At 40.9% G+C, this 25819-nt stretch overlaps 1 protein-coding gene across 3 annotated transcripts in view; it reads left to right on the forward strand.

Moving 5' to 3' along the window:
- REPS2 (RALBP1 associated Eps domain containing 2) overlaps positions 1-25819 on the forward strand; it is a 98267-nt gene that overhangs the window by 17460 nt on the left and 54988 nt on the right. For 2 of the 3 annotated variants that reach the window (XM_052674041.1, XM_052674043.1), the window contains exons 2-8: positions 12069-12192; positions 13794-13942; positions 14819-14945; positions 18254-18351; positions 19976-20114; positions 22532-22595; positions 24855-24997. In XM_052674041.1, the coding sequence (XP_052530001.1) occupies positions 12069-12192; positions 13794-13942; positions 14819-14945; positions 18254-18351; positions 19976-20114; positions 22532-22595; positions 24855-24997 (844 nt within the window). The remainder of the gene's footprint in view (positions 1-12068; positions 12193-13793; positions 13943-14818; positions 14946-18253; positions 18352-19975; positions 20115-22531; positions 22596-24854; positions 24998-25819) is intronic. The other variant, XM_052674042.1, reaches the window with a different exon arrangement.

The following is a 25819-nucleotide window of genomic DNA, read 5'->3' on the forward strand; positions in this document are numbered from 1 at the left end:
AATACATATTTATTAATAGTCTTCCGTGGCTTTGCCTTTTTAAAGCTGCTTTGACCCCTTTCATGAATGTGTTTTGGGGGTTTAATTGCATGATAAACCTCTTGCTCCACAGGATTCCTTTCCATTTAGTGCAGAAATTGTACAGAGTAGAAGGCGGAGGTTTACAAGAAGGAAAGGAGACTGCTGCTTTTAAGATGTGGATTGGCACGTAACGCAGTTTTTGGTATCCAGATTCCATATGCTTGAAGCAATAATTCACTTAAAGGTTTCTGCCTGGATGTAAAATTTACCGATATTAAGTAACAGAAAAGAAAATAAAGCAATTGAAAGGGAAAAGTGATTGCTAAATGATATATTCACTGTCCTGGTGCGTATGCTTAATTTTCCATGCTGAAAGAAAGTAATACTAAAAATGAACAGATAGTTGGAAAAGCTGCCTGTGATAAGCTTTTACAAATCCTTTTTTTTTTTTTTTTAATACGTGCTAATGTGTACAGATGTCTTTTTGTTCTTCTAGCTCCAGAAAGTCTTGTGAAAGAGTCATAAAAACCTGACAGCTTTTTTAATACCTTGACTGCTGTGACGCTTTGCTCTAATGATGGGACTATATTAATGTAAGCAGGTTGCTGCATAAAGGACAAAGAAATGACATGCTCTGAACAGTTTAGCATTTCATGTGCATTTGTCTGGCTGGCATGGGGGGCTGGGGATCGTTCTACTGAGATCGTTAGTACCCGAGGAGATCTAAAATCCTCCTTAGAATACCAGCCACAGATCACTCACCACATCATCAGCTCTTCAGAGCTGAATAGATCATCGGTCTTTTCTCTGCCGGATGTATTAAATCCTTCTTTATTAACTTGCTACATTGAGCCACCAATGTTTGCTGAAAGCTATGTGGAGAACGTTGAAATGAAATAGAATTTGTACACCAGTTGAAGATTTTGGGCACTGGGCTTCTCCCCTCACCTGCCCAAGCAAACACAGCTTCTACTGCAGTGCAGCAATGCCTAGTGTGGGGATGGGCTGCCATAAGCTGTTTGATTAGAGTCTGAGAAGTTCAAAGAGATATTTGAAGATCTGTCTTGCAAGCACAAATTGTGCTGTTGCCATCTTTAACTGAATGTGGGAGAGAGGGGGTTGGCAGGAATAGCTGTGATGGTGACGCTTCAGCAATGGAGGATAAATAGACATAACTTAAAGTAGTCCGTAACTTTCTTCCTATACTTTTAATCTACAGAATTTCACTTATTGAGTGGATTAAAAGAAAAAAAAAAAAAAAAAAAAGAAAAAAAAAAAAAAGAGAGATAATTTTTGCTGTACAGTTTCCTGAGTCTTTAAACTCATGTTACTAAAATTCTGCATAATAATCTCTTCATGTACTGCCATGGAAGATTTTGCAATAGAGCTGCAGTTCTTAAGCGGTACGTTGTTTTTGTGGATTGTGATGCTTGGATCCCATGATTGTGCTAGGCCATTAAAGGTTAAGGAGGAAAGCCTGATGGAAATGGGCACGTGTGCATTGCTGAATGTTTAAGTGCTCATTTGTATTGCACTGGCCACAAAATGTTAATGACACAAATTATATGTTAGACATCAGTGTATGAGAAGGGCTTTATTCTTTTTTTTCATTACTGGCGCCAAGACATGCACAAAACAAATAGATTCAAAGAAATTAACTTGAGTTCTGTCCTACAGAAAAATCTTGCTGTGAAGTGAATTGTACATGTGAGATGACATCCTGCTTTGGTTCATGTGCCAGGCTTTCTTCACTGACATCCAGAAACCTGTGGTTAATCACATTACTGCTCTGGTTTTTTAGTTGGCAAACTTACCAGTCTACATATCAGACTACATATTAGTTACCCATGGGACCAGGGTAGTAATATTTCCATGAGCCAGAGTTCACAGCTGCAGAACCCAGCAAGAAGGCTGTACTGGGGGGCTGGGAGGGCACCCATGGATCTTCTGAAGCTAATGGGAACAGTGCTGCTTATCTGTGGGTGCAGAAAATTCACATTCCAGCTTGGTTTTGGGTGGACATTTCTACTTATTATTTGAGATTGCTCCTGTTTCTTTGGGAGGTTGTTGGAGGATGCTTTTTAAAAAAAAGCATTTGTCGCAGATATCATGAGAAAAACAAATCATAGAATCATAGAATGGCCTGGGTTGGAAAGACCTCAAAGATCATCTAGTTTCAACTCTCATGCTTCATGCAGGGTCACCAACCACCAGATCAAGCTGCCCAGGGCCACATCCAGCCTGGCCTTGAATGCCTCCAGGGATGTGGCATCCACAACCTCTCTAGACAACCTGTTCCAGTCATCGCCCTCTGAGTGAAAAATCAATCATTTCTTTTTTAGGAGCAACTATGAACAGCACTTGCTCTATGTCTTTGTCTAAGAATAAAAAAAAAAAGGGCAAAAATAATGTGATAAATCACCACAAAGCCAAAAGAAAAAAAGCAAACAGACTGTCCTAGAGCACTGGAATTTACGCCTGACAGATATATAATCCTCTTTGTTTGAGATGTTCCTGGAGGAAGCCTTCAGGACTGACCAGCATGCTGGAGCAATGCAGCCATGTAGTGGGTGACACTACTGCTGCTTGTGAATAAAAATTGCTTGTCCAAAATCAGGCAAAAACATGGCAGTGGCAGAGGAAGGGTTGCGCGTGCTGCCTTTCACAGAGCTGTGGGTGACTGTGACCTTTTTGTTTTCCCAACCATCTCACAGGTGTCCTGTGGGCCGCCCAATAAGGCCCGTTGTCTCAGGCCAACGCAGAGGGAATGCAGAGTGCATTGTTTTGTTGTTGTCTGAGATTGAGGACTTATTTACCTGATATTCAGCTGGGAGTTGTGCCCTGTGTGCACCAGGATGCACGCAGGTGGAGATGAGTGGTGGAGATGGAGGGCCATGGCCTGTCTGCGAGTAGGAGTGCACTTGCTTTCCAAAAGAAGTTAGGAAATGTTTTTTTGGATTTGGAAACGGATCTGTAGAGATAACAGTAATTGCCATGAGGTTTGCTGTCGGCTGCCCTTGGTACATTTTCAGTTGTGAAAAAAGCATCCAAATGGAACAGATCGTAAAGTTTTTCTGGCACAGCATCTGAGGGTGAAATATTTCCTTGCTTTAGTTGCAGAGAAATGTGGAAATAATAAGGCAGCTGTTGTGGAGGCAGTGTGCTGTGGTGCTGCCTGTGGATGGCTGTGTAGGTCTCTTGGTTGTGACAGCACGTTAAAATTAAGTCAGCTGTGTTTGCCAGGATTTGCCTGTAGTAACACTGTGTGCTCTGCTGGAGGGAAACCTTCAAGCATTGCTACCAAATGAGAAAATAAAGGAAAGTTTAATGGAGAAGGTTGATATTCTGGGTGAAGCATATTTTGGTGGTCTGCATAAAATGTTGTGTATGTCTGTAGAAGACATCTTTGTTTAAGCTCAAAGCTTCTCATTTTTCAGCAGATGCAAGTAGTGTGTGCATTAGAGGAGCTTGGCTGGCTTCTTCACTGGTGGTGCCAAGGTGTTTTCAGAAATCATGGAATCATTAAGGTTGGAAAAGACCACTAAGACCACATACTCCAACCATTAACCCACCACACCATGCCTGCTAACCATGCCCCTCAGTGCCATGTCCACACAGTTCTTGAACACGGGACGGTGACTGTACCATCTCCCTGGGCAGCCTGTGCCACTGCCTCACCATTCTTTCTGAGAAGAAATTGATCCTAACACCCAGCCTGAATCTCACCTGGTGCGACTTGAGGCCATTCCCTCTCATCCTATTGCCGTTACCAGGGAGAAGAGGCCGACCCCTACCTTGCCACAGCCTCCTTTCAGGCAGTTGCAGAGAGCGATAAGGTCTCCCTTGAGCCTCCACTGGACACAACAATCCCAGCTCCCTCAGCAACTGCCCTTATAACTTGTGCTCCAGACCCCTCACAGCTTCAGTGCCTTTCTCTGGACAAGCTCCCAGGTCTCAATTGCTTTCTTGTTTTGAGGGGCCCAAAACTGAACACAGCACTCGAGGTGCAGCGTCACAAGGGCTCAGTACTAATTGTACTGAGATGTTTTGTGGTGATATTTCATCATGACAGCGGAGTGGGTTGTACTGCTGAGCTTTGCAGGTTAGGTTATTTACTGAGAAGTAAATTGCAAAAAAAAAAATTGATTTTAGATTCTTTGGCAAATAAGGTAAATCCTGTATTAAAACACTGTTGGTGAAATGGTAAAGAAAAGGAGTGGATTTTTCACTAATACAAATTTGTATTGTAAGATTAGTACTCATGCATCTGCCTGAGTTTTGACACTAGCAAACAAAATGACTTCAAATCAGTGGGGATTTTTTTTTTTTCTGAAAGCACAATCATTGACTTCTAAGTCTATGGAAAGGTAGAATAAAAGTTGGCAGCATGAATACAGCACTGCAAGATTCAATCATAATTTTTTTTTTTTTTTTGCAAGCTTGAGGGGTCTTGCCTTATAAATGGCTCTATGTGCCGTTACCAAATTTCATTATTTTAATTTTTAAAAATTTTTATTACTTTTTTAAAGCTCAGGGTTTTTTAGGTGCTTTAATCCATATCTGAACTGCAATGATGGAGTGACCACTCTTCCTGTTTAAAAAAAAAAAAAAAAAAGACCTGGACAGCTTGCAGAAATTTATCGTATTAAAGATTTGATGATTGAAGCTGAACTTTAAGTTAAATTCACTTTCAGTTATGTATATATAGGCAGTGCTTTGAGTAGACTTTTTTTTTAGAAGATGTATTGAGATACATTGGTGTTTATAATAAATGTCATTTTACATAATGAATTCAAGCTTACAAATTATTGCTGTATTTTAGATCAGTGAAAATGTACTCTCCAGATGACAATATGCTAATGAAAATTATGTTTCTGCAAAATATCCTTTGCAGAATTAACAACTTGGTTGGTGTAGTTGTCTAAAATAATAAGAACGCAAGGATATCTTGTTACCTGCCCCCAAAAAACAGCCTTGTTGGATATAGGTGCTGTTGCTTAGCTTTCACGTGGTTGTACTGTATTTTAATGTGAAGAAGGCACTGATGCAGCTCATTTGCAAAATGTGACATTTCTACTTCAGCTGAAACACAGCTTCCCCTTCACTCTCATTGCTAGCAAAAGTTGTGTACTGTTTTTGCTTCAGCCTCCAGAAAATGGAAGAAGTTTTAGGGAGTGATTTGTATTTCAGCTGGCCCAGCGCCAGTCCTGACCAAATTCCCATTTGGGGAGTTCCATCTCATCAATGTCAAGTCGTGGTGCATTCCATTACCCTCAGGCAGGAGAGCTCTCTGCTGAGCAAATAAGAGTCAATGGGCCTAGGTTCCCCTCTCTTGTGCCCTGAGCCTTCTTGGTGTTATTTCCATAGATAAGCTCTTGGAAGAGAAGGGGTGAGTGGGAAAATGAGCAGAAGTCCTTGGAATGACTAGTTGTCTTTACACACTGCATAGAATATGAACGTGCTTCCTTAGCATTAAATGTCTGCAGGGTGCAATCTATGAATCTCACATCTTGTGTCCAAGAGAATGAAAAGCTCTTGGCAGCGTCTAGCATCACAAGAAGTTCGGATGAGCTCTATGGAAGCTCCCTGAAGTTAGTTTGTTTGGATGGATGGTGTGACAGCTCTTGTACTGTACACAAAGTGACAGTACTTGTCACTTTGATTGGGATGCTACCTTTACTCCCTTGCTTCTACAGTAAGACTTGAAAAGTGGATAAAATGTCTGTCATCAAATTCTGCATACTCTGCAGATTTCCGTGGGATTTCAAGACTTAATAGTGATGTTGGCAAGGCTATGTGTACTGCATTTTATAGAGTGTCCTGATGACTACGTACATTTCTATGGCCAAATGCTGAGGAGCTGATTGCCAAAAAAGAATGCGAAGGAGCTTAGTGAATAAATGGAATCATACTTCTACAATTGTTGGCAATTGTTGTGCTTATGACAAGTTCTTAAATTCAGAGTAACCTGTTTTCAGGTGTTTTATTTTTGTGTTGCAAGTGTAATAAGCTTATTGAAGTTTCATGTGTCCTATACAAATTTATTGGTACAAGGTGTGTTTACTGACCTGGATAGATGTTTGTAGGATTTGATACAAACTAGTGAATATGAAGCACAGCTAAAACAATTAGATGGATTAATGCAGTTTCTCAGGTACAGCATACAGTTGCCAAATAGAAATAAAAAATGCATGGAGGTTTTGAAAAGTATTTGCTTCGATCTCTTTTGCCCCTGCAGGCTTTCCACACACAAGGAAAGGCATGTGTTTAGTTACAATGACAGCAGGTTTTTCTTTTAAAGAGAAGGTAGGATGGATTATGAGCAAATGAGCATAACAGTGGCTTGATCTTATTCTGTAGGCACAGCTATTGTGACAGTTATTTTCATTATGTTGCATGGAAGCTTTCAGGTATTTCTCAGCAATGTTTGTTATTAAACCTTCTGGTAAAAAGATGGAAGTGTTCACTTTTTCCACATCACACCCTGATAAAGCAAAAAAGATTTATTAGTGTTTGTATGTTAAAGACAAAAGATTGAGTGTAGGAGACTGGATTTCTTTGAGGTGCAGTTCCATGCTTTTAAGTGTTAGGCTGCATCTGCAGCCTTTATTCCCTGGCAGTTTTTCTAGCCCACACTCCTTAATAATTGAAATCTTTTAATGAATTGTGCTGACTCACCTGTCCTGGTAGCTGCCCAGTGTTCAGACCAGTATTTTTTTGTAGCTTATCATATGCTGGCGTTGCCACTTGTCCTTTCTGACAAGAAATGATTTGCATACTCTTAATTTGTCTGGGTATCTGCAGCTGATGTACAATATGAAACAGAGGGCTACACAGACCTTTGCATTAATCAAGTTTTTATGAGACTTGCAGAGTTGTTTGAAAGTATTTTGTGTGTGCCTAAATGTGCTTTGTATCACAAACTTTGCAGTTCTTGGTGCTGGTGTAAAACATTCTGCCTGGAGCTGCTTAGCAAAGCTTCACTGTTGCCAAGGAAAGAGCTTGCCCCAGGAGTGCCCAGGCAAGCACCTGCAAACCAAGTGGTTCTGGGTTGTGTGAGCACAAGGGAGCCTGGTGAGCAATGGCAGGGCTGTCGGCACATTTTGTGTAACGTGTAATGTGGTTTCTTTCTGCTCTTTTTACCACTGTGTTAACTGATTTCTAAGCTGTGGCAGCTGATCAGTAACTTACCTTATCACTTTAGCTTGAAGAACAGAGTAAGTTTAAACTGGAGTCACACAGAGTTTAAAGTGAGGACAAGACATTTTGTGGTTAAGTCTTTAAAAAATGCCCTATGTGTGTGTTGTCTGTGTGCATGAAGTAAGCAATTTCTAATTCCTTTCTTTTTAGGTGTCAGAACCCAGTTGCCAAAATGTTAGTGAGCGTTCCAGGCGATGTTTAAAGAAGTCTGAAACAGATAAAGCATCCTTTTTTAAAAGACTGGGCAGCAGCAGGTAATGGGCTGAGGCAGAGAAGCAGCACTAACAACCTGCCCCACAGCAGAGTCCCTTCCTCTGCGTGCAAAAATGCCCCAGCACTTCCCAGGCTCTGGTCCTTTGGTATCTGGACAAGCTGTTCTGTGCTTCACTTCACTTTAATGAAGAGAGAGGAGCCCTGGGCTCCAGGCAGTGCTACAATGACCCATTCAGAAAGAAATACCTGATTAAGAATGTAGCAAAACTTGTCTGTGACAAGCAGATCTCAGAATCTGTAAACAGAATTTTATTTATTTATTTATTTTTTAAGGAGCAAAGTGGGTCAGACACATGGAACAGTTTTGTGATAAACTGTTGATAAGCTACTGCTGCAAATATGTGGCTGTGGAGCAGTGATTATAGGTCTGTGGGTCTGGAGAGCTGGGTGCAGAGGTGTGTCAGCACAGCTGGTCTTGGGTCTGGGCAGAAGCTCTTCAGCCTGTTCCTTGTACTGTGGAGGAAACAGAGGAAAGGGAAAGATCTTGTAATCACTTCGTATCATGGGTAAGAACAAGCATTAAAAACTGTGTTTTTTGGAGCTGGACTGAGGTAGAAGGTGCAGTGAGAAAATTCCCTTTAATGCGGGAGCAAGCTGTTGCTTGTTTTCTTTTTCTCACAGAGAATTTGCCATTCAGCTTACACACTTTCAGAGTGTAAGACAGAGTGCACAGAGGCTTCCTCTTTCCTGGGCTAGGTTTGCCTGCAAGTGACAGGCGGTGACCGTGACAGATCATGACAAGAGAGAAGAACAGACCCAAACTGAGTGCCAGAGGACAGCACAGCAGAGTTACTGGCTAAGTGAAAAAACAAAAGTCTAAGAATTATAGGTTGGCTTGGTTTGGAAGGGACCTCAAAGATCATCTAGATCCAACCTCCTGCTGCAGTCAGGGTTGCCAGCCATTAAGTTAGGCACCAGCTCGGGCTGCCCAGGGCCCCATCCAACCTGGCCTTGAAAGCCTCCAGGGGTGGGATATGCATAACTTCTTTGGGTAGCCTGTTCCAGTGCCTCACTGCCTTCTCAGTGAAAAATTTCCCAGCTTTACCATTGCTTGCAGCTGAAAACCTTTCCCTTGAGGCTGGAAGATGGCCATCTCAGCCAGCCCATCTGTTCTAGGGTTACCAAATGGCTCTGAGTGTACCTTGCAATCAATGTACAGTAAGTAAACTTCATTCTTAGGTTTTGGCTCCCAAAGTTTAGCTCTTGCAATCTAAATTGGACCTGCCCAGGGTATTTGAGAGGTCAGTGCTCTTGGAGACTGCAGTGGAAACTTGTTTGTAGAGAAACAGGGAGAGCTGGAACAATGTCAGATTGTGCTGGGAAAAGCAGCTTCATTGGGATATCTTCTAGGAGCAATTGCAAAAATAATACTTGCTGCCTGCTAATGGAGCAGAGCGGTGAGTGGATAATAAATAGAAAAACCTGCTTTTTGTTCCAGCATCTCAAGATGTAAGACTTTCCTAGTAGGAGTATGCACGGAGAACGGTAATTTAAAGCAGCCACTCTACAGAACAGCTCATAGATATGTCTTAAATGTTAACGTTGATAAGCCAGAGATCTCTTTTAAAATAAATAAATAAATAAAAATGGGGAGGGGGAACATTTTTTGTTAAAATAATTGTAGAAAATCTTCTGGCCCGTCAGAAGACTATACAGGCAGTCTTCCTCTCTATTTTTCGTGGCTATTTGGTTGGGAGGGCAGTGTGGTTCTTGCACAGAATGTGTTCTAAGGCTTTCTGCTGAAATGCCATTGAAGGTACAGGCATTGTTCCAGGGCTGACTTAGAGCAAGCATGAGGTTAGGCACCGCAGGTCTCCATCCTTCTCTGAAAGATGTTGCTTTTGCATGTTGTGTGAAATGAACTTTCTTTCTCAAGTGGCAGCCGACCCATGTATTTGTTCCATGTATGCAGTTATACCTAGCAGAAATTTAAACTCAGTTTTAGTCCACTCAGCACGGTGCCTCAAGAGCTGTTCAGTAGACCAGTCTTTGAGTAACTCTGTTTATTATCCCGAGGTTAGATTTGGCAAGAGGCAGCAGTAACCTGCCACCATGAAAAATTGTTTCCAACGTGTGCTGCATTAAACTTTTCTTCCATATTCAGCTATCACTAGAGGATTACATTTTTTTTGCTGAAGAATTTAAAAAAAAAAAAAAGTAATGAAATTGACTGTCAATAGTGTTGTGTTAAAATCCCCTGCGGTATCAACGTCTGCGGTTCATTTTATTTTACGTTTGTGTGAGTAGAAAAAAAATCAGTTCTCTCCTTGTATCTCACTGAAAACAAAGTAACCTAAGCTGACAACAGGAAGGGATGAAAAGAGTTTGTTTTTAATATCAGTTGAAGGAAAGCAGTATAGATGTTTCCCTTTTGCAGGGGACCTTTTAATATGTCTTAGTTCCAAAGTAGTGCTCCCTGTTTATTTTCTTAGATAGAGTCTAGTTTTCATCCTGAAAAGATGCAATTTCGCATTCAGGTACAATGCCTTTAATTCAGATGGATCTTGGAGACTACTAATAGCTTTTTGCACAACCTAGCTTAGCTGCAGCAATGCATATCACTAAATGCAATCTGCCCATCAAGAGGCTGCGTGCACTGACCCTGCAAAAGGTAAAATCAGGAAATTAAAAAGAAAAAAAAAAAAGGCAGTATTGAGTTTAAACTGCTATGGGAATTGAAGCGGGCAGCATGTTCTGAGGAACTGGTTTTGGATGAAAGTTGACCTGCCAGCTACCCGTGCTGCTGGAGGAGAAGAGGTGCTCCACCAGCAGCTCTGAGCGGGTCCTGAGGTAGGTGGGGTGAGCTGCTGGCTGCAGGGGACCCACAGCCTTTTCCTTTGGCTGTCGGGGAAACTAATGAGTGTAAATGCCTGTACCTACAATTAATCTATGTAAGTATCTACAGTTCTGTAATAAATTGAGCTTCTGTGGCAGCTTACATCTGTTTCTCCAGGCCATTAACATGAGACCAGGATTTAGTTGTTGTAATAATACAGAGGAGATAGTGCCTACAGGATATTTTGCTGTTGTTGCCGTTGAAGGGCAAAGTCACAAAGAGGTGGTTTTGGGATGGTTGTTTTAAGAGCGCTTGAGAAGCAGCACAGTGTTTCTGAAAGACCACACATCCCTGATTAATTAAATAGTAAAAAAGGGTTTAAGCTGCTTAATCAAAATAAAATGTCTGTGTTTCCGTATCAAGAGCAAGCAGATCATTTACAACATTCAGAACAGAGATGAGGAGAGTCCCTCAGGACATGCATGGCCACAGTCTTGGCTACTTGTACTCTGAGGTGCTGCTGGGAGTGATGACTGATGGACCACCACCTCCAGTCCTGGGACTGACCTTGTCCTTGCTCTTCTCCTGCGATAAATGAGGGTGGGCACCCAGGTCTGGTGTCAGCTTACTGATGCGTGCCTGTTGCCTTCCACTGGCTGTGCCTGCTGCTTCATCCTGGGGCTGACACCAGAGTTTTGTGCACCACAGCAAGGCATGTTTCCCACCCTCAGCACCACGTCCTGGCACAGGATCTGAGCACCCAGCCAGACATAAGGAGAAAAAAAAAAAAAAAAAAAGGAATGGCAGATTCCAGTGGTTAATTGGAGCTCTGCTTGTCCAGAGAATCAATCTCCCTTTTCATCGTGCAGTGAGAAAAAAGAAATCAGCTTGGTGCAGCAAGGAATGAAGCCATGCATCTCAGAAACTTACAGGAAGAGCAAAAAAACAAAGTTCAGTCAGTCAAAGCAGAAGCAGAAGCCACATCCAGAGAAGAAAAGCTTGGAGATATGTTTCATTGATTATTAATAATACTCTGAAATGTCTCAGTTTTCAGGAATTGTTTCACCAATGTTCTGCTACAGTATGCAAGTGTATGTATATATGTATCTATGTAAATAGATATATAATTAGAGAAAAATCGCTATTCATTTCTTCTGTTTGTTTCTATGCATCAGTTGAATAGTTTCTGTCATGCCAGTGTAGCTTGGGAGCACACCACTGTTGGGTGTTACCTAGAGGAGAGCCTACCTGTGGAGAAATGCCAATGAATTTGTTAGGTCAGGATGATACTATTTGCAATCATACAAGAAACAAATTAAAAACAATAGGGTTCAGAGACAACATTGAGGCCTGTAAGACAACATGGAAGCAGCAGAAGGGGGAATTTCTTGTACTGAATTTGTCATTCCAGTTACAGTGGTTGTAAGGTTCTAATTGTATTTCTGTGAACACCACAGCTCCTGCAGTGGGAACATCTGACTAAACAATGTGCAAAATAAGCAATCATTTCACCTGCTGTTAAGATCGTGCATAATATGAAAGCAAATAAATCATTTTAGGATAGCTCTGCTACCCTTCACTGTAGCTGAAAATGATAATAAATAACTACTTGTCTCTGATGTACTAAGGGGAATGTGATCAGACAGCAGTCAGAACAAATACATTTAATAGATAACTTTAAATACAGTTAAGTATTTTGAGCTTCAAAATACATATTTCTTTGCTTGTGTATGCAGAGCTGTTCATGTTCCCTGAAAGAGTGAAATGCATTTTACCAACAGTGTCTCTTCTCTCCTAGATCACAGAAGTTTGTGGAGCCAAACGCGTGGGCTATTTTGGTCCTGCTCAGTTTTACATTGCTTTGAAGTTAATTGCGGCAGCGCAGTCAGGGTTCCCAGTACGGATTGAGAGCATTAAGAATGGTGAGTAGCAAATGTTGCTTGCAGCACTGTGTGCTTGTTTTTCCCTGTCTTTAATCCTTGCAAGCTTCCAGTGGTGGTGAACTTTTCTTCTAATTTGTCTTTGAAACCAGTATATTTTGACGATCTGAGGCTGGGTAGGAGGCGATGTTACTTTCTCTAAGTGGAAAAAAATAGTAGAACATTGCACTGAATGACATGTGTGGCTGAGGTAGGATTGCAGATCTGTCTCCTAAGGGGACTGCTGTGTGACAGCCAGTCAGTGCTGTAGGTATGCTTCCCTGCCACATTTGGACGCTGGTCCCAAAGGCCTCTGAGTGGAAACCAGTACTGCTTCAGATGGAGGATCGTTTGGGAGCCATGATAAAATAACACATTGTATTGGTAGGTATGGCAATGTATGGTAGATGTAATTTAGAAGAGCTGTGTTCTTCACAAAGTAGTGGTAGTAATAGTAGGTGTACCATTTTGATGGAGATACATGTTTCTTAAGAGGCAAATCGAACTCAAGTGGTGAAGAGAGAAAGCAGGTGCCTTTCAGCTGCAGAACTGTCACAGTGACTGCACGGAGGGAGCTGGATCTTCTTGCCCTGGTTGTCCTTGTTCAGCCTTGGCAGGATTCAGGCTGAGGATCAGGAGGGTTTCCACTTATGTAACATTCTCTTGTGCTGTGCTCCTTTCTAAGGATGCAACTGCTGGTCTGAGAAGAAGCAAACTGAGTAAGAAACCTGAACTGAAGTGATATACTGTGTGTGTGTATGTGTTACGAGCACAGCAGCTGCATATCATCTACCAATTTGAGTGAACAAAGGTGCTTGCAGCCTGCCTACTGATATCCTGCTCTTAGAAATGCTTCCAGTGCTAATTGCATTTTCTCTTGAAATGTATTAGTGATTTTAGAGTGGGATGAGTAGCAAGCACCAAACCTACATTGATTTCTTTTTCTTCCTCCTAGCAGTTGTAGGTGTGTAAATGCTTATGGAAGTGATGCATGGTTTGACCTTGAACATTGTGTTCTGTTAATTTTAGTTGTATTGATCTTCAGGTCTGACTGCACAAAACTAATGGTTTCTAATAAGATTCCCCTGAACTAGTTATGAATTGTCTTAAAGATACATTTGCTTAGGTGTCACTCTTCTGCTATGCAGAGCAGAGACGAAATGGTTCCCCCCATCTCCCTCTCTGACCTGGTCACTGAACCCCACCATTTGTAATTTGCTTCCTGTATGATGGGAACACTGAGAATGCTGTCATCCCAACCTAATGAATTGATCAGTCACACAGTCTCTATGGGAAACTATTCTTCTTACTAAAGACAACATTTCAAAGTCAGAAAATGAGTTTGCCTCTTGCTGTAATAATGTGTGTAAGACTTCTTTCTTTCTCTACACGTTAAGAGATAATGCATAAATACGGCAAACGTAGCTTCGTGTAACATTCTATTAAGACAAAGTAATCACAAGAATTGCACATTTATAGACGTTACAAAATACAAGTAGCTTTCTTTTACAGATAAACTTTTCACTGGTTTTACAATATGGTACTGCTTCAAGGACTTTCGTTGTTCTGAAGTCCCAATTGAATGTTTCTCTCTTTTAATGAAGAACTGCCTCTGCCACGGTTCATGGCGCTGAAAAATGACAGCGAAGTACGCTATGGGACTCCAGCAGAGCTCCATGGGGCTAAGTTTCAGTCTCCACACGCAACTCTGGAAAAAAATTCCTTCAAAAGAACAGATGAAGGAGACAAACAGGTAATGGGCTGTCTTCTTCAGGCTAGTGTATCACTGTGCATGCTGCATTTGGGCCTGGTCCTGGAAGCCAAGACACTTGTGTGAATGTATGCAGCTTTGCAGCACTGTACTGAATGAGAGCTCCTTACGTGTTAATAATCACCATCAGGGCTGTGCTCTCGTTTTGATGATCTCTCGTATCAGGTTATCCCTGAGGGAAATTTCTTTATGTGAGCATGTGTAAAACTGTCAGCCCTGTAAGAATTTTGTGTAAGTTCTTCCAGTGTTGTTCTACTGAGTGTAGTGCTATTTCTTGGAGAGATCAAGGGGTGGAGGTGCAAACAGAAATCTCTCTGCTCACGGAGAAATAAACAGGAAAATGAGGAATTTTTCATGGCAGGCATGATCCTTAGTTGCTACAGAAACATTCAGTTGGAGAAGAGGTGGTGAAATGGGGGAGCTGGTTATTAGCCACTCTTTCTGGGTGGGATAAGCCACCGTATTTCCTTCCTTTCTAATCTCCTCCAGGGGAGGTCCAGAAAAAACTCTTTTTCTTTTGTCCTCAGTGAAACACCATCCCAGCTTCTCTTGTCCTAAACTCCAGTTGACTCATGTTAAGCCTTCTGCAGATGTTTCTTTGGGCATGTTTGGAAGTAGGTTGTTCTGAACTGTTTTAAAGCTTTGCTATGCCATTACCATTCTTTATCCTGGAAGGTTCAATACCAAATTCATCTTTTTTTTTTAAGTGAGAGTTTTCTTGGATATAGAGGGTCTGAGGAAATTGAAGTGTTTTCCTCTTCTTTGTCCATCATGCTGTATGTTTTTGGGCTACTGTGCAGAATTACTTGGTTTTGTTGTTGTCTTAGGATTCCTTTCTGTATTGATATGTTTTTGAAGCAGGAACCCAAGTCTCCACCAATGTCTCCGATCTGTTCACCTCCTGCTTCTCCGTCTACCTACCAGAGAATACCCTTAACTTACGGATATGGTAAATCAAGAAGTGGGCTAGAGCAGCAGCATGGAGGTAGGATAAAAGTAGGGATTCGCACACTGTGTTCAGTTATTCTTTTTCCTTTTCTCAGAAGCATCCAAGTTTCAAATGGAACTGACAGCGTAGAGGTTTTAAAATTTAATTATACCCCTGTTTTGGAAAATGATCCAATCATCTCATTTTATTGTGCCTAAAAGCTTTTCTTTGATTGTTCAATCCTGTCTTCTTGTTTACTTTCAGGTAGATTAGTTAGATTTATGTTTCGTAGGTCACAGATGAATGCTCATACCTAGTCCCTGGCAAGACTCCCTGTGATATATCACAGTGGATATGTTTGTAAGTATTTTCAGAGCGTGTGCCCTGGTAACGGACGACACTGAGAAGGAGGAGTTAGTGAACACTCTCCTTGCTTCAGTCTTCATTGCCAAGACTGCCTCCCAGAAATTCCAGATTCTGGAGATAAAAGAGAGGGACTAGGGAGGGGAAAACTTCCCCTTGGTTGAGGAGAATTTGTTCAGAGACTGTCTAGGCAAACTTGACATACACAGATCCATGGGCCCTGACAGGATGTGCCCATGAGTGCTGAGGGAGCTGGCAGAAGTGATTGCCAAGCTGCTCTCTATCATCATACTACTGGGTCTTGTCTTGTTCAGCATCTTTATCAGTGACCTGGATGAATGATAGAGTGCATCCTCAGCAAGTTTGCTGACTATATGAAAGTGGGAGAGCAGCCAATGCACGAGAAGGCTGAGCTGCCATTCAGTGAGACCTGGACAGATGGAGAATTGGGCAGAAAGGAGCCTTATGAAGTTCAATAAAGGGAAGTGCGGAGTCCTACACCTCGGGAGAAATAACTTCATGCATCTGTAGGGGTTAGGAGCTGACCTGCTGGGAAGGAACCACTTAGAGAAGGACCTTGGTGTCTTGGTGGACAACAGGGTGACCATGAGCCAGCAGAGCTCATGATTTCAGTAGCTACTGTATTAATATTCAGATTTACAATGGACCTTCCTTTTCAGGAAATGATAATAATCTGTCTGATTTCATAACGGAAATTACAATGGGACATGAATATAAATACAGCCCAACAGTATAATGTAGACAAAATAGACAAAAACAAGGCACTACAACGTTGTCCTTCCTTTAAACTAATTGGCAAAACTTTCTGGTTTTGGTCAGAGGATAGTGGAGCAGGAGCCAGTCTTTACAAAAGCCTGAGGTGCTCCTGTTAATAGTAGGATGTCTGTGCTCTCCTAATTGCAGCATCTGGTGACCAAGGAGGTGAAGATAGCAGACACTGGTACATAGCATTCCTTTAGTTAGGAGTCCTTCAGCAACTGTTTTTGTTTACAAATGAGTGGGAAAAAACAGAGCTAATACAACATTCAGAAACTCCTTACAGAACATGTTCAACATGTCAAATGGTCTTCACATGAAAATCATATAAGTGCTGAGTTGCAGGCATTCCATTTGTTGGTTAGGTAAACCACCATTCATTCAGAGATGGACTTTTTCCCACCCCACCCTTAGCATAACTGATCAAAACAGTGATGGATGACTTCTGAAATAAGCAGTGTTAGTAAGGTTGCCTTCTGGCAGGACATGTTTTCCACTTTGATGAATGAGACCAGTAGCAGCAGAAACCCTGAAGACCGGAGCACAAGGAAGGGGGATGCCATCAAAGCTGCCCATAGTAGTGCTCTCTGCTGTTTTCTGGGATTTTTTTCAGTCTCTGCCAACAGTATGTTTTTGGGGGAAGATGGGATGGAGTGCCTAGGAATTTGCTTACAGTAGTAACTTCAATGAAACTTCTCATGGAATCAATCAGTATTTGTGCAAAATACATAAAGAAAACAGGATCCAATCCAGGTATATCAACTTCTGAAACTAATCATTCAGCTGCTTGAGTTGGTAAAATCCTGGAGGAGTAGAGCACTAAACGTATTTTTCAGAAAGCATTTGGCATTAAAATAAGGACATAGATGTTTTCAGCTCAGCATTGGGTGCCTTACCAGAAAAAATTCTTCAGCCAAATGCGTTCTCAGTGGAAGTAACTAAATAACATGTTAGGAACTGTGCTGTACCAAAGGGCTGGGCTAGATAACGTACTGATTCCTTCTGGCCTTTTAAATTAAGAACCTTCCAGTTTCCTGTGAGCACACAAGAGGATAGACTTGAAAACAACAGCACTTGTGCATGTGTGTGAGGTAATAGCTTCACAGAAGTGATCTTAATAAATATGTTTTATATGAATGCATGATTCTGAAGTTGGGACAGTGTAACTAATAGTCAGCCTTTGCATTCATTGGTATCCAAATACTAGTGGATTTTACTTTTTTCTGGGTAATTTTGAAGTTTTTCTTGCTTGCAAACACACAGCAGTGACCTTGTGCTTAAATCTCCTCTTGAAGTGCTTCTGTACTTCTGTATATTTCCCAACTTCCTTCCTGTGTTATTTTTCTTTTTTTTTTTTTTCCTGAAGTTAGAACTTAATTGTACAGGAATAAAAATAGATGCCAATACAGGATAAGTCGCTTAGGAAACCGAGGGGGTTTGGAAATGTAGTTTTTAAGGTCTTCCTGAGCTCAAAGCCGTTAAGATTTCTTGGACTCACTTTTCATCAAGACTCTTTTAAATTTTGTCTCCCTAATGCTGACTGTCATTGTAGCGGTGTATTTTAAATGTCCCAGGAGCAAAAGTTTTCACCTCTGTAAGAGTTTGCAAGCGAGTTGCCTTTGCGTTTGCATGCTTGACCTATTTTTAAAACATTGTTCTTAAATGTGCCGTTATGTCACTGCTTACTATATTTACTGCAGTGGAATGCAAGTGACACTTATCTTGACAAAAGAAGGAGCGATTGTTACTTTTCTTGTCTAACTTTACTCCAAATAATGACAAGTGGTGAGTCACATATTTTGATTTTCAAAAGAAATCAGGGATAGGGGGAAGAATAGCACATGGAAGATTATTGTATCAGAACATTAGATTTTTACTGCTTGATAGCATTGTCAAAGCATGTTGTTTTGCACCTCAACTATTTCTTACAACTTGCAATGCTATCTTCTGCTATATAAAGGTGTAAGTAAAGACAATGTATAAATATATAAACAGAATATATAAACATATATTTACACATCATTTATAATGTTTTCTGTTATCTACTAATATATAATGACAATTTCTATCAAAAACATCTAAAAACAAGCATGTAGCTGGCATTTTGTTGTTGAACGCTCAATCTTCTTTGATACTGTGTTGCTAAGGTCACTGATACTTGCAGGATTTAGTGTTTTGCTTTTGGATTGTCCTTTCATTTATGTACTCATTTTAAATGTCTGTAGCTCCCTATGAAGTCAGACACTCTACTCACCAGCAAGATGGATCATCATCAGGGAATTATGGGGCCAAACCTGCTCTCTCATGTTCAACTCTTAGCCGGGTAATGAATTATTTGTCTTTTCTTTAGCAATGTTACTGATAAAGCAATTGAGAAAATTGAAAAAGAAATCTCTCTTTAAAAACTTAAAGTGTTCTCCGTGGTATTTTTAGACAAGAGACTGAAAGGTGCTTTTTAGTGTAAGAAAAAGGAAGTAGAAATTAAAATGAATGATCCAATTAAATTTCTGAAGCTAAGTAAAATGAGAAGCGCCAAATAACGTAGAAAGGAAAACTGGACTGAGAATCTTCAAAAGTTAAAAATAATTGTGAGGTTGTCCTAGCAGAGGCAAAACATTTTAATTTGAAATATATGAGGTTTCACTGAGATTCCTTCTTGAGTTAGGATGTCATCTGTAACACCTGCACAGGGGTCCAATACTGTGTGTGTCCCTTTTTTACCCCAGTTTATGAGATGACAGCTCAAGCAGAACAAACAGATTTATGGTCATTTATTGTTCTTATGAGGTGGGTCCTATGTTTTCCTGCTCGCTGCAAAAGCAGATTTTTCTGATGTTCCAGTAAGCCTGCTGTACATTTCTTATGCAAACAGAGTTTGCCCTGAGGAGGCACAGAGCTCTCCCAAGGGGGAGCTTTTCCTAAATAAGTGCAACTCAGGGACTTTGTAGCTTTTCCATAGTGTTTAGCATTGCATAATAAAATGTCACCAAAGCTTCAGGGAAAGATCTAGAGATAATGGTGTATAATTTGTGCAAACTGGAAATGAAATTGAATGCATTTGTGCAGTACTTTGAAATGAAAATTAATTTACAACTGTATGAAGTTGCCTGTTTCAGGGGATCTTTTGATGTATTTCAGAAACGGTATTTTGCTTTGATTCTTAAATAGAGTGATGTCTGTCAGAGAAAGGGTTTTGGAGGTGATTGGCACCTGGTTGTTCATTTTTACCCCCTCTCTATGAGTGCTGTCATCCAGACCTAAAGCGTCTTGAACCCAAAGTCATTTCAGTTCAACAAATGCCCTAATTATATTGGCAGCTCTCTTCTAGAGTCAATCAGAAAAGCGTGTAAATAAAGGACTACAACATCCTCTAGAATATTCTTTTTCTCCAAGTTGTGGTTTTTACTCAAAGTGTGGGAAATGATAGAAAATTAAGGAGATCCTTGAGGGCTTGCAAATCTGAGTGAAGTGTGTGCTGAATTACATTGGGTGAGCTGTGGATGCAGAGGAAGACCAGCTCTGTAGATATGGCATCTCTCCAAGGCCAAATAGTTTCTTAGAGCTAAAAAGTCAGGCACTGCACTGCACAGGTATAGATGTAGGTCTGTTACTAGCCCCATATTAGATATATGGTGTTCAGATTGTAAGCATGGCTGAAACCCCAAAATGAATTCAGAGGTGGTAAGGGATGACTTAGACTTTATTGTGGTCAGCACTAGTAAGATTTTGTTTTTCTTTTAGCTTTGGTAATGTAAAACTCCCTTTAATTGTCTGAATAAAGTATTAGCCTCAGTGTTAAAAGTAACGAGACAGTAATCAACGTGGCCATTTCTACTTTTCATCTCTCTGAATACCTGTCTGCTGCCAGAACAGCATGAATCCGGTCTGTTGAGGTTCCCAGAGCCCTGTCTGGCCCTCTCAGCTGGTGCCAGTGACCCTTCTCTCAGTCTCTTTCAGTGGAGCGGGAGCAGCCGGACAGCAGTGCGCATTACTCAGATGACCCTTGGAGGATAACCGAGGAGCAGCGAGACTACTATGTCAACCAGTTCAAGTCCCTGCAGCCTGATCTGAACTCTTTTATTTCAGGTAATTTTTACCAAGATATGTCTACTTTGAGTAGGGGAACCAGGTTGAGAGAGGTGAAGTGTTAAGTAGTTGAATTAATTGTTTTCTCTTTAATGAGCTTATGGACAGAAGTTCATTGTGATTTATTTTTAAAGGCAGGCAACTTACAGAACAGCCCAATACTGTGGGCATTATGTTTTTTTCCTAAATATGGATATTAATTCTTTCAGAACTGATTCTGTTCCGAAGGGTAACCGTTTGAAAAGCAGAATGCATCATACCTCCTTCAGTTTTGCAGATACTCCTCAATACTGAAGATCTCTTTCCCCTTCATTTTAGTCTCTGCAAGTTTACTCTTCCATCAGAGAATCAGGCAAGGCGTTTTTTCTTTCCCTTGTGCATCTTCCAAAGAAATCCAAGCGATGCTTTTTAATATAGATCTGCACTCCTTTTGTCCTGTTTCACAGGTGTTATTGCTGGCAGCAGTAATGGTACACATCGTGTTTTTGTCCTTGGTTAAGCTGCTTGCAGAGCTAAGGGAAAAAGACAAAAAATTTGTGACTTCACACGAAAACAAACTAGTTACCTATTTCCAGTGCATGATTTGAAACCTTTGAGAGAATATGCACACTGGCTGCTCAGACTTGAGGCAACACTAAATGTTTGGTCCTGATTTGGAGAAAATACTTCTTAGGAGAAGCGTTGCGGTTTGGCGAAAATTAAGATGAGCTAATATTCTGAGTGTGTGTATTTGTAGATCACACCTGCAGTGTTTATTGAGCTGAAAACTCTGTAGGCTTGGGCTTAACTTTCCCAACAGAAAAGCGACAGCTTCCATATGATGAAAGCTAAGCATGTGTTTAACTGACCTGCGTATCAAGCCTGAGAGTTTATGGCTCTGAGTGACTGAGATTTTGTCTTCGAGGTGGTTACAAGCAAGTGCTGGAGAGCACGTACATGGTATAATTGTAGTAACATAATGAGACTGAGTTTCCATCCTGAGTGGGAGGATCAGGGTGCCTGTGACAGGCTTCCCTGCAGGTACTGACAGTCTGTCAAAAAAGTTGCAGTGTTTACAGTGAGGACATTTTTTGAGTCTAGCTGTACTGCTGTTCTTCAGCATCATCTGGGATTCAGCATCCTTGGATGGAGCCAAAGGTTTGAATGAATAAGTTGTCTGCATGAGGTGCTACAAGATGTGGTTTAGTAGCTTAGTGGGTAGTAATGGTTATAGGAGGACTGTTGGACTAGATGATCTTGTAGGTCCTTTCCAACCTTGTGATTCTGTGATGAATTACCTGATGCTGACAGAAATTAATGCTTCTGCAATACTTTTCCTCAATTAAGTTTCTTTTTTATAATTTACTCGAGGGAGAAAATGGTTGTTCAACTACACTGCATTTCCTCACACACCTATATACATCTGTGACTGTGTGCATGTGTGTATACTCATATAGAGTTTCTCAGGGAGCTCTGCATTTTTATTTATGTTGAGCAAGACTCTCAGACAGTCTTACGCATCCAGACTTACTGCTTATAAGTGATAAATTCGAGCTTCCCACAACGTCTTAAAATAATTAAGCTGTAGAAATCTTTGCTGTGGGGTGATACTGGTGCTAGAAATTTGTTCAGGCTTAGGAATTTATTTAAGAAATCCATCATATGAAAATCCATCAGTAGTTACTGAATATTTCAGTCCTAGCCCTGGTCAGTGCTTGAGGGGATATTTTGGAGCTGTAATATTACATGGCTTTGTCATGGTCTTGTCCTCCTTTCTTGACATCTGGCTCCATAGATGACATGCTGTGCTAGCTGTATCTTGACCTGTCCTAGTTACTTCTTTCTCATGCACTGCAGTGGGTGATCTGACCTGAATGCATGAAGAAAAAAGGGGTATCGACCTAGAAGTTTGTGTTACTTTACATTCTGTAAAATATCAACTTAAGTTTTGTAAGCCTACATACTGGCAGGGCTTCCAGAACACAGGAAACTTGTGCTGCCCCAGTAGCAATATGCCCACGTGCTTATTTCACGTTTGGGCCGTTCAAGGTGACGCTGTGGTTGAAGCAGTGGTTTGGGAGAGTAGCATACATTGCAGCACTGCACTGCCATGCATGTGGCTTCTGAATGAAGCAGAGCTGTTTGTGTCTGTTATTTCATCCTTGGTGACATGGTAGTGTGTTAGTTATAATCACTATCACTGAAGCATTTTTTCTTTTATCCATTTTTCCCATGTGGAGGGAATGGGGAAATGAGGTCAACAGCTCTGTCTGGATTTCTCTGTTACAAATGGTCCAACAGCTACATTAGGATGCGGTTAATCCTGGTGCCTGCTGAACATACACTAACCAGCTGCTTCTGATGCAGCAGCCTGGACCAAATGTAAACAACTGGAGAATTAATTTCTAGCAGTTGATAAGGCCATGGTTTCCCAACAGGTTCTGTGGCAAAGAATTTCTTCACGAAATCAAAGCTGCCCATCCCAGAGCTTTCTCACATCTGGTAAGTACTGTAGTAGCATTTGGGATGTGTATCCTGTTTTTCAAAAGATACCTAATTGAAGAATTCTTTTTGAATTAAAAAAAGTGTCTTCAATTCTAATTATCACTCTTATCTCCAGATTCACTCTCAGGCCCAAGCAGCAGGGTGCTCATTGATCTTCCTGACACGCTTCTTTTCTGCAGGGATGTTTGCTTGCTCAGCGGGATGGGAAAGGCTTGAAGAGCAGTGTAACTGAGAGCTGTTCCTAAGTGTGCTGCAAGGAACATCATTAGCTCAACGAACTGACATTTTTCATAAAACGATGTAGAGGAAGGCACATTTGGAATGTTTTAGATGTGTTGTTGGCTTTATGGTCCTGGCTTTGTTCTGTCAGATGAGGCCTAATTAATGCCTAATTTTTAGTAAGTACAACTACATAATTCATCAATGCTTTTCTAATGAAGTAGCACACTTCCTTTTAATGAGTCTATTTAGAAACAATTGCAGATGGAACTGTACATGATAAAATTTGACAAGAATTCTATAATCTTTTCATAAACAATGTGGTGCTTTGTAGTTCAGTGTCTTCCTTCCATCTAGGTAGGAAAACTGTTTTAAATGTTGTTCAAAAATGCTGATGAGTTTTTACTTTATATATGCTGTTGTGAGAATGGATATGAAGAAAAGCTTGCAAGAGCTGGAACATATATTGGGATCCAAGAATGTGTCTGGAATTTTTTCAAAGCAGATTGTAAGTCAAGAAAATAAAAGGAAAATAGAAAACCAACAACACAACAAAGCTGCTTGGAGAAGAGAAGACTCTGAGGAGGCCTCATTGCAGCCTTCCAATATTTGAAGGGGGCGTATAAACAGGAGGGAGTATGACTGTTTACATAGGTGGATAGTGATGAGACAAGGGGGCATAGTTTTAAACTGAGACAGGGGAAATTTAGGTTAGATATTAGGAGGAAGTTTTACAGTCAGAGGGTGGTGACGCACTGGAACAGGTTGCCCAAGGAGGTTGTGGATGCCCCATCCCTGGAGGCATTCAAGGCCAGGCTGGATGTGGCTCTGGGCAGCCTGGTCTGGTGGTTGGCGACCCTGCACATAGCAGGGGGTTGAAACAGGATGATCTTTGAGGTCCTTTTCAACCCAGGCAATTCCATGATTCTATGACAAAAACAACAGAAACACAACCAGAAAGGCATTCTGTCAGGGCAAGTCAGTAGTTGAATTTGAAGTAAAGATTATATAAGAAGAATGGATTAAACCAATACGTTAATAAAACACATTCTATTCATATTGCTCAAGTAAGTTGTTCTCTGCACAGAATTCAAAGAAAGCATTCCTTTCTAGTAGATAATTATAATTTTGTAGTGATTTATCAAGTATACTATGTGTTAAACGTATGGGGTGTTTATTCTTTGCCACTATGACCTCAGCAGTTTGCAAAAATACTTGCTTGTTATGTGTTGTTATGTGTTTATTTTAGTCACTGTGTTAATAGTAAGATATTACTTCTGGCAGAGGAGTTAATTTATGAAATTGAATTCTTGAATATCTGAAGCCCAGTGTATTGTTTTATAAGCATTCAAGTGTTAAAGATACAAGAGATTTAATGAGCACTTAACAGTGATACTCGGACGTGCCAAGAACTTTAATTTACCTACTTTCTTGAGGCTAGTCAGCGTTACTGATTAAACACTTGCTGAAATCTATTCTTAACTTTGCTTTAACTGGCTTAAGATCCTGCATGGGTTAGTCAAAACTGCTTGCAACCATTAGAAAGTTGATTTCACCCTTAGAAATGCAAGGGCAAGGGTTGCTCCAAAAATAATGCTTCCTATTTTATTTTATTGGCCCATGATGTCAGAGGCAAATGTTGGCTTTAAAATAAATGAGGAGATATTTAGATTGGACATTATGAGGTAATTCTTTACTCAGAGGGTGGTGAGGCGCTGGCACAGCTGCCCAGAGAAGCTGTGGTGCCCCATTCCTGGAGGCACTAAAGGCCAGGTTGGATGGGGCCCTGGGCAGCTGAGCTGATGGGGGCAGCCCTGCCCACAGCAGGGGTTGGGGTGGGTGGGCTTTGAGGTCCCTTCTGATGCCACCTCTTCTGTGGTTCTAGGAGTTTTATAGTTACAGCCAAGTAGAAAAATCAGTGGTTGTCCTCTATCAAAATACCTGTTTTCAAAGCTTAATTTCTCCATCCCCTGTAATTGCATGTGTACACTTGCCTGAGGTGATGGCTTGGTAAACATGTTACTGCTGTACCTACAGGGAGCTCAGCGACGTGGATTGCGATGGGGCGTTGACACTCCCTGAGTTTTGTGCTGCTTTCCATCTGGTGGTTGCAAGGAAGAATGGTTACCAGTTGCCTGAGACACTGCCTGAGACACTGCTGCCGGACTACCTCCAAGCAGGTAACATCCCTGCAGCGGGTAACATCCCAAGCACCTCAGAAACTCACGGTAAACCTTGTAAACAAGGTTTAATTTTCCACGTGGCAGGTAGAGCTGAGTTCATTGCATAGTGGCTCCCCATTTTTTTTTTTTTAAGGCGTGTGTTTTTAATTGGGTTTATGATGCAATTGTTGAAGAGTGAATATATGAAAGCACAAAACAACAGTGTGACATGTAACAGTTACCTGCCTCTGTCTGATTGTTTGCTCCAGTGTGCTTCAAGTGCCATTATAGCTAAAGTGGCAGGTGATTATGTGTAGCTATGACAAACCAACAAAATATATATGGCTTTTAACTCTTAGTTATTTTCTCATGTATCTGTCTTTTGAAGATGTGTTGGAAACAAGACTGGACTGCTTTAGAAATTACTGTGCTAATATATGTTGTTGCATTCAGCCACCAGTTGTAGGAAAGGGTGAATTTTGTTTTAACTTATGTAATCCGCAGCTTCTGTTGTAATTAATTTTCACTAATGATGGGGATTACAACAGCTGAAAAACAAGGATTATTACAACAATGAAAAACAAGGATGAGTTATTTCAATGTATAACATACCTCAGTAACAATATGTAGTGAGAAACGTCCTCTCGTTTGCTCTCTTCAGTTACATCTCTTGTAATTATGAGTGAACATTGAAATATAGTGTTCAATCTGAAAAATGTGCATGGCTTTTTAGGGCAAGGAGGATTAATCACAGATGATAATTACAGTGCTAAGGGATAATATTTGAGACCTAATAAAATCTCCATTAAATTTGATGACACTGAATATATTAAAAGACAG

Source organism: Tympanuchus pallidicinctus, unplaced genomic scaffold, assembly GCF_026119805.1.
Source record: "Tympanuchus pallidicinctus isolate F22 unplaced genomic scaffold, pur_lepc_1.0 scaffold14, whole genome shotgun sequence".
NCBI lineage: Eukaryota > Metazoa > Chordata > Aves > Galliformes > Phasianidae > Tympanuchus > Tympanuchus pallidicinctus.